Source organism: Hermetia illucens, chromosome 4 (genome assembly GCF_905115235.1).
Source record: "Hermetia illucens chromosome 4, iHerIll2.2.curated.20191125, whole genome shotgun sequence".
NCBI classification, from domain to species: Eukaryota; Metazoa; Arthropoda; class Insecta; order Diptera; family Stratiomyidae; genus Hermetia; species Hermetia illucens.
The window spans coordinates 112,911,749-112,920,897 of record NC_051852.1 but is presented as its reverse complement, the minus strand read 5'-3'; the positions used below and the strand labels follow the sequence as shown (position 1 = coordinate 112,920,897).

Below are 9,149 nucleotides of genomic sequence, written 5' to 3'. Positions count from 1 at the left end.
TCAAACTTCCTCTCTGTGCACAATGCAAAGGCAAAGCAAGATCTTTAGCTGCATAATCGTGATAGCAAAAACTAAAGCAAGAATATTCAATAGCACTGATCCATTGAAAACAACAAAAGAGACAACATTTTTGAAAGCGTTCTAAATTTCTACTATCTAGGATAGCAACCATAAGAATGAACTCCACACACTATTATTGATAGTCAATAGAACCTATTTCGGGTTTCGCTTGTAAAATCTTCCCATAAGATCGAAGCTCCTATACAGATCTAAGATCTAGCCATACGTTCAATGAGCGTTTTTTACCCTAACCTTTTAACAATTTGTTATTACAGTTATTCTTATTCAAATTTTCTGATATGCTCCTTTTACATATTTCCAAAAGTGAGGCTAACTAGTGGTTCCATTTCGGAAACCTTGCATCTGGCTAAAATGCTGTCCTCCATAATTAATCTCTAATTTATAACGAGCTGTCTTTCAAATTTAAAATTTCATTAAGCGATATCTCAAAGGGTTGTCACTCAGCGTTTATGGAAAGTACGTTAGACAAAAAAAAGGAGGTGATTCTTTTCCCATTTCATAAATAAATTTCCTCAAAAACTCAAACAACAGAATTTCAAAAATTTTCCAGTAAAAACATTTCTTGAATTCAGCCCAACTTCACTTGGTTCCTGTTTTAGATGAACTGCCTGTCATGTTGTTGGTGCGCCGTGAGTGGAACGAGATTTAGTGCCGCCAGTTCGATTTTTGTGCAGTCATTTTGATTTATTTATCAGGATTTAGATTTATTGTCTTTGTCCCTTAGCCAACCATGGAACTACTGCAGAAGCATCTGCCGCAAATTCGTTTGCCAAGCAACATCCAAAGCGTCTATAAGGATGAGTGTGTTTACTCCTATGATACGCCGGTGAGTAATTGAAAGATGTGGTTAAATCTTAGATTTTCAACAATTAAAGCTTCATCTCTTGGTTTTTGTGGTTTAGAAATAAATGTTCCACTTTCATTAGTCGGAAATCAAAGATGTTCCATAAAAATTAGCGACCCCAGCCAAAAGAGGAAATCGATAAACATAACCTGTCTCCATTATTTATTGTGTTCTGATTGGAATGCCTGGATAGTGACGGCTGCAATTATTATGCTCAAGAATCTGCACAGACGGTCGAGAACGTAAAGAAGCGGGATTCAAATTCAATCGATGGTGTTGTCATTTTCTTTCCGTCTTTCCGCTGCGAAATCATATTCCACTAACACCATTCAGAATTATGAAGAGGCATTAACCAACCCTGTCAGCACGAACAATGGTCAATGCAGCAATAATCGGGATCTAGTCCGTTCTATAAGACCGGTGCGCTTGCGCTTATGTTTAGGTTGATCAGTTCCGATGTCTTGGCGAAGCCAGTAAACAGTATCCCAAGATTTTTCGCGTAAGTCCCAAAAACTGACGTATTTTCCTACTTTATTTCTGGTATATTTGACAATATCATTCGTGATGTCACGTACACGATCTTTGATACAAGGGTTAATTCGGAGTCAAACCTGCTCTCAAACAATGAATGCCAGTATGGAGAAATGAGGGGCACAATAGTTCTTCAAGGACGCGGTGCGACTTTCCCTTAACAAAATGGAGAAATGAGGGATCGATTATGAACGGTACGCAGGTTTCTTAACGGGCTAGATGCGTGAAAACATGAGCTTCAGGTGGCAATGTCATGGTGGTCTGCCCAATTTTAATTTTTGGGCCGTCTTGGGTTTTCTTCTTCGATCGGTATCGGAGTTGGCGGATTGCAGCAATTTTCGGGTCACTATTTAGCTTGTTAAACCACCGCTATCCTGGGAGGCCAACGCGCACCACGAGACCCCGAAGCATTGAAGACATTTCTGTCGAAACATTTCCACAACGGTCTCAAAGGCGTCGCAGCGAAACACACCGCTCATAGAGCGAAACATCGTCTATATAACCGAGACTTAGTGATGGTTATCTTCAGTGGCTGTCCATCAATGTGGCCGTGGAACTGCTGCCTTCCATGAATAAATTAAAAGAGAATGAAAACGGCTTACGGTTTCGTACAAGAGGCAACTCATCAGACGCTGCTTCATCGGCATCCGATCCGAAAATCAGAAGGCATTGAAAAAATTGGATTCAGTTCTCCCGATAATTCTTGCCATATCCTGTACCTCCATAGATCTAATGAATTAATCTATGTGCTGCCCTCTTTGCAGTGCCAAAGGGCTGCAAATTGAGTAATGCGTTTAGAATTGCGTCGGACATACTGTTCTTTGAAGTGTGGCTAGTTTACAGCGAAAACTCTTTTGTTCACAATACGAATGCATTAGCGAACATCGGGCTGATGATAACGACATATATCCCACGCCGAGGCAAAAGTCAGCCTACACAGTCCATAAGCTGTGAGAGCTCCTTTCGTCTTTTCGTCTACATGCTTGTTCCAAAGAAGCTTGTTGTCTTTAATAACTCCCAGATATTTCACTTTTTCGGAGAGTTGAAGATTTATATCCCTCAGCGCTGGAACGCAACAACCATTTAGTTTCCTTCTTTTTGTAAATAATGCTGCACAGTCTTTCAGTTGTTCACAATTCGCTCTAAAGGAGTCTCCTTTCGAACACTTAACAAACCTCTTATATTTACGTTGTGAGTTTAGTGTTCGGAAAGTAGGACAAGCCTTTTCATAGCATTCTAAAAGTGTACAAAGGAGTCCTTAGTCGCTTAGGGAACTCCACTTTATTGCCAGGAAGTTCACTAAACTTTCTCCGATCCGTTTAGCTAGGGTTCCGTCTTTGTATTACAGGCGGTTTGCTCGCAATAGTCAGATTAAATTCTAGGTATCGGTGATTTGGCAGTGAGACTTTGTCTAGCATCCGTCAGTCTGTAATCAACTCTAACATCTTTGAAGTACAGATTGTTAGGTCAATTACTTCACTTCTTCTCGGTCCTACTAGCATAGGTGCGGAACCTACATTTTCAGTCCTGAAGTGATGAAACCAAATAGCTTCTCTCCTCTGGGATTGCATTTGCTAATACCCCAAAAAAATATGTTTCGCTTGATTCTGCATACGCTACCAGATCCCTTAGTTCTTACCTCGAATCATAGGGTAAATAGGCAAAGGCAGCTATGATGTTTTTCCTCTCGCAGTCAATCTGGTATTGTACGATGATCGTAACTAGGTCCTGAAAACAGATCTGTCTCAGCATGGTTACATCTAACAGTTTTGATATCAAAACACAAGCTATCGGTCTTAAGGATCTTTCATCTTAAAAGATCGTAGTCCCCTTTACTGATCCAATGCCACAGATCCTATTAAACTGAACACATGATTCTTGCATCAGAAAAATGTAGGGGTAGTCCTGTAGCGTTCACAGCCTCGCTGCCAGCAGATAGGACGCGGCTTTAGTATGCTGCAGGTTAATATGACCAATATTTATGTTTTGCGACAGAAACTTAGTCTAATGTGTAATCGGGAACAGAAGCGTATGCCACGGTTGGCGTGTTTTCGGGATTTCCTTGCACTATACCCCCGCATTTGATTTCTGTGAGAATAGCAGCAATTGGAGGTACAGCAGTCCCAATGTCCTCATTCATGAAAGGTCTCATTCCATCATGCAGAGCATTCAGCCGTTTTCCACTTAACACCTTCGCTGGTGTGCGGTGTCCGGTTTGCATAGTTCCGATCGCACAAACTGGCATCAAGTCAGTTTCGTTTTCGTCTCACGCTTTCCTTTCTTTTGGCTGTTCCGTAAATAGTGTAGGAGAAGTTACTAGCAGGTAGAATTTACTCTGTAGATCGTTTGCCAGTGCGAAGGTTTCGCCGGCAGCTCGATTGCGGGAACGCGCGCCGAAGATGGTGCAAATTGCTCTATCTTGTGCGAGTCAAAGACCATTATTCTTCGCTCTCAAAATGAAAGTGATGCCCTACAATTTCCTGATATGATTGAATTTCAATCTATCGAAGAAAAAGTGGAGCACTATATATGATGATTGTCTCTAAGCACCTTCAAACTCTTTTGGTTCATTTCGAATATCAAGCTGAAACCTCTTTTGTAGATTTGTCATTCATGGCATACATGAATTTAACCTCCAGTATCTGAATTCCATGCCCGGATTTTGTTCATCCAACACCGGGCTTACCAGTTCATCCTACCAAACTTACCAGTTTATCGCCCACCGACCACCGATGATTCCGCTTCCTTGCGTCCGATTTCTCTGGACATTACCGCACCTAGTGGTGCAGCCAAGTCCATTTTGCCATCATCTGCGGCCGGCTTGGAGTTCTCCCAAATTCATGGAATCCGGGCCGCTCGGCGCCATTTCCACATATCGGCGTTAAATCAGTAGTGCCCACGTCACCAGCTTCCATTTCTCCCGCTCTTCCTGGTAACGATGAAGAAGAAGGTTCTGAAAGGCCTACATAGTGATTGAAGTTTCCTTCTGCCGAGTCTTATTCTTCCTCTTACAGGTAGATTTGAGCTGTAGTCTCGTGGACGGGCTGGTCGTAGTCCAATTTCCAGTTTCTCCCAAACTAATAGTTTCCGTACTTCTGGCTGGCTTCGCCGTAGGTACTAAATGCAAGCTTACCATTGAGTCGAAAATTATGCCTTCTTCAGATTTCTCCGTAGGGGGACATGAATTTGGTGAGGCCCCCAAAATCCGCGGCTGCTCATGACGGATGGACGTATTCGAAGTCTGTGACTTCTTACCACTTGGAGAGTTAACATCCTTAGCTTCCATATTCATGTTTTTGGATTAGTGTAGTAGTAAACTCCGGGGTGTGCAGTGTAGTAGTAAACTACTACATCCTCCCCCACCACAACAAGGTAATCATAAGAATAATGTTAGTAATCATAAGATTAATAAGGGATTGACGGTTACTATTCAATGTTTCATCGAATCTATGGCCACCGGCTGTTCCTCTGTAAGTCGTCTCATTTTCCAAACAACGGAAAATTTGGCCTTGATTGGAATATTGCAGATTCACACTAATTTATGGGCTTCAAGTCGACGATGTTAAGGTGACTCCAAACTCACGTATCTCTGATAGCTTCCCAGGATTGTGCGCAATTTCAAGTTAATAATCTCGCGCCGAAACCATTTCGTTACCTCCCGCTCAGTCTGTAGTTGCTGGCCTCCTAAAGGTTACTTTTACCAGTTCTGGTTTCCGAAGTCTTCGTTTATTTGATGTACATAGTTTTTTTGGATCACGGGTTATAAAACCGTCACTCCGAAACCTTAAACCTGGAGGACCAGCCCTAACATTGCTTTCATTTAGGGGCGTGTGGAAATTTGCAACTCGCGAGATCTCGCAGTCGGTACGTTAATTTTTTCCCCTTTCACTTCCGACAACACTTGGATTATATTTTTTACAGTTTAGGTACTAAATCAACTCTTTTCCGAATAATAGAATAGAATAGAGAATAGAAAATCACCACTAATGCCTTACAACTTCTGATTTTCCTAAGAATGTGCACTAAATAGATCAAATTCCATCCTAAGTCAATACGTTAGGAGTGGACATTTTAGGTCACTTTTTGGTTAATGAAATGATGATTCCGCAAATTTAATAGCGGCGTTCTAAATAAACATCTTTCGCTTTCAGATCCATAATATAATTATAAATAACATTTTTGTTTCTTTCTTCTCTAGGAAAGTCCAACGGGCTTGTACGTCAGCTTAACTACTTTCCTTGGATTTGGTGAAAATTATGTTGAAGGATACTTCCAGAAAACAGGCAATGCAGTATTTCTTCACATACGACGCGAAAAACATGAGGTGGGTAATCAGTTTTTTTATCAGCTTCATTTGCAGTTGTTAGGTTTTAAATGTTTCTTGCAGATTCCTTCAGAACAAATTGGTGAAGGCCCGGAGAAGAAAATTACCCGTTTAGCTATCGGCGTAGAAGGCGGTTTCGATCCTGAATCGGGAAGAAAAAAATTTGAATATAAAGATAATTACAGTATCGTTGTCTTCCCACAAAAAGAACGTTTCCCATATCCTGACGAGAGGTTACCGTTGATGGTAAGAGAATTTGAAATGTTTTGGAAATCGATTCTTGTCTGGATAAATCGTGTTTAACAAAATTAAACGATAATTTTGTAGATTTCTAACTCTGCGAAAGCGGTAATTGACGCCGAAGGTGCCATCACAAAGTCGGAAAAGGAGGCATTGGCTGGCACTTGGGATGGGGAAGTTAGGCAAGTTTCAAAGTATGCAAAAGATTTGGAGCAATTAAATAATGGCAAAAAGATCCCACCGTTGGGATGGAAGTGTGAAAAATGTGATTTGACAAATAATCTGTGGTTGAACTTAACAGACGGAAGCATTTTATGTGGACGTCGATTTTTCGATGGATCGGGAGGGAACGATCATGCGGTGATTTAATTGAAGTACAAATCTGGATCTGAAACCTAAATATTTTTTTTTATCTCAGGTTGAACATTATAAGGAAACTAGTTTTCCTCTCGCCGTCAAACTTGGCACAATAACATCAGATGGTAAAGGCGATGTTTACAGCTACGCAGAGGATGATATGGTGGAAGATCCAAATTTGGTTAATCATTTGGCCCATTTCGGAATTAAAGTGGCTATGCTTGAAAAGGTAAGTCTTAAGATCGCCGAGAAAAAATCGTACAACCCACTGAAATATTTGCAGACTGAAAAATCCATGGTCGAATTAGAATTAGATCTCAATCAACGCGTAGGCGAATGGAATATATTGACTGAAAGCAATAGTAATTTAGTGCCGATAAGTGGTGCAGGTTATACCGGAATGCGTAACTTAGGCAACTCGTGCTACTTAAATAGTGTTATGCAGGTCGGTATTTCAATGAAAAGTCAGAACTTTGGTGAATAATATGGAATTACGACAGGTGATGTTTGTCATACCCGACTTTATACAACGATTTGTGGTAAGAGCCGATGAGTACTTCTCTCGATATCCCGACGATCCTGCCAACGACTTCAACATACAAATGTAATATATAATCCCGTTTGTACATTACTTCACTGTGTAACTAACAAAATTCTCTAAGGGCGAAATTAGGTACAGGACTGTGGAGCGGTCGCTATAGCGCAATTGCTGATAATTCACTGGATACCGAATCGACGGGAATTTCACCAGCTATGGTGAAAAATCTTATAACCAAAAATCACCCTGATTTTTCAACGAAACAACAACAGGATGCTCAGGAATTCTTCCTGTATTTAATGAATGTTTTAGAGGTAGTTGCAGGTTACCTGTATTAATCCAATAAGTTTACTGACTTCATTTTTTCCCAGCGAAACAGCCGCGGACAAGAAAACCCAGGAGATTCATTGAAATTCTGTATTGAAGACCGTGTGGAGTGCAATGCAAGTAAAAAAGTGAAATATACAAGACGGGATGAGTGGTGTCTCCCACTACCGGTTCCTTTGCACTTAGCCACGAATGCCGATGAAGTCAAAGAATATGAGGCCCGAAAAGCGGAGGCCGAAGCTTCAGGAAAACAATTGTACATAAATTTTTGTAGAAATCAAAATTTTTCGGCTCTTACCCTTTTACTCCTTTAGGCCACCGGATTCATTGGTACGTCCGCGGCTCACCTTGCAACAATGCCTTGATACGTTTGCTCAGAGTGAAATCATCGAGCAATATTTCAGTACAGCCATCAATGATAGTACAACCGCAAAAAAGTAGGTCTTTGATAAGACAATTTTAAAATCGCTTCAACATGGGGATTTGTATTTTCAGAACATCTCGTTTGGCTTCAATGCCCGACTACTTGATGCTACACTTAAAGAAGTTCACTCTACGAGAGGATTGGGTTCCCATAAAATTGGATGTCTCCGTAGATATGCCTGATATTCTGGATTTATCCTCTTTAAGAGGGACTGGTTTGCAAGCAGGTGAAGAACTTTTGCCTGACTTGGAAGGTCAACCACCTGCTCCACCACCAATGGACCCCGAGGTTTTCAATTCTCTGGTGGGTTTCTGATTATGTCGATTTATAAGTGGTTAATTGTGGATGTGTTTCTAGATTGAAATGGGCTTTCCTCCGGAAGCTTGCAAGCGAGCAATATTTTTCACTAAAAACAGCGGGATTGAGCCGGCTACACAATGGATGATGGAACACATTGCAGATTCAGATTTCGGTGACCCATTTGTTCCGCCCGGTACCAACAAAACAACAAAGAAAACTTTCAGCCCCGATCCTTTGTGTCTTGAACAACTCATGAGTATGGGTTTCAATGAAATCCAGGCAACGAAAGCTTTGAAAGCTACTGACAATAATATTGAACGTGCCACGGACTGGATATTCTCACATCCAGACGAAATAGATGCTATGGATACCGATGCTGATGATGGTTCCGCTCAACCGCAATATCGAGACGGGAATGCAAGTTAGTATTTGTGAACATTTTCTTGTAAGGTAGCACCTAATCCTGATGGATTTCTCCTTAGATTATAAACTTGTGGCATTCATTTCTCATATGGGCACTTCATCGCAAGTCGGGCATTATGTCTGTCATATATTGAAGGACAATCGGTGGGTGATATTCAACGACAGCAAAGTGGCTATCTCGCAAAATCCGCCCAAAGAATTAGGTTACTTGTATCTCTACGAAAGGCTACAAAATTGAAATGAAAAGTATAGCTGAAATGTCGGGAGAATAGCTGAGACTATTGTAAATGCATATTCATTACATCTCGAAGGCGACATCTCTTTGTAACAAGATAATATTAATAAGAAGCATTTTTTTTTGTAATTTTAAATCAAATGTTAATTGGATCGACTGATTCCTCGATCGATTACTAAAATTAGATAATAAAGCTTTTCTTTTGAATTGGCGGTATTTTTTTATGATTACGCCTATTCCTTTCGTGCATGAGTATGGGCTGTCTGGAAGTGATTCAGAACTCTACAACCCACCCGGGGACATAGTATTTGGAATTACGAAAAGGTAATGCTAAGCATATATACATATTCAAGTTAACGATTAATTGAAAGTACAAGTTAGTACCGCACAGAGCATGTATACATAAAAAAGAAATCGATTGCTATCTCTTTTTTTTCGATTATTAAATTACCTACGAGGAATAAGGACCATTTACGAAACATGAATAACAGCGCACAACATGTGAATAAGTTATTTAAAATAGCG

At 40.6% G+C, this 9,149-nt stretch overlaps 1 protein-coding gene across 1 annotated transcript; it reads left to right on the top strand.

Moving 5' to 3' along the window:
- The first annotated feature begins 687 nt into the window (after positions 1–687).
- Positions 688–8,831, top strand: LOC119655434 (ubiquitin carboxyl-terminal hydrolase 5). Its single transcript, XM_038061327.1, has 13 exons — positions 688–907; positions 5,655–5,780; positions 5,844–6,026; positions 6,108–6,380; positions 6,439–6,606; positions 6,661–6,822; positions 6,878–6,981; positions 7,040–7,229; positions 7,287–7,498; positions 7,557–7,679; positions 7,738–7,969; positions 8,024–8,387; positions 8,449–8,831. Exons 1-13 carry the CDS (start codon positions 812–814, stop codon positions 8,625–8,627), a joined length of 2,412 nt encoding a protein of 803 aa, XP_037917255.1. The 5' UTR covers positions 688–811; the 3' UTR covers positions 8,628–8,831.
- Positions 8,832–9,149: the final 318 nt, after the last annotated feature.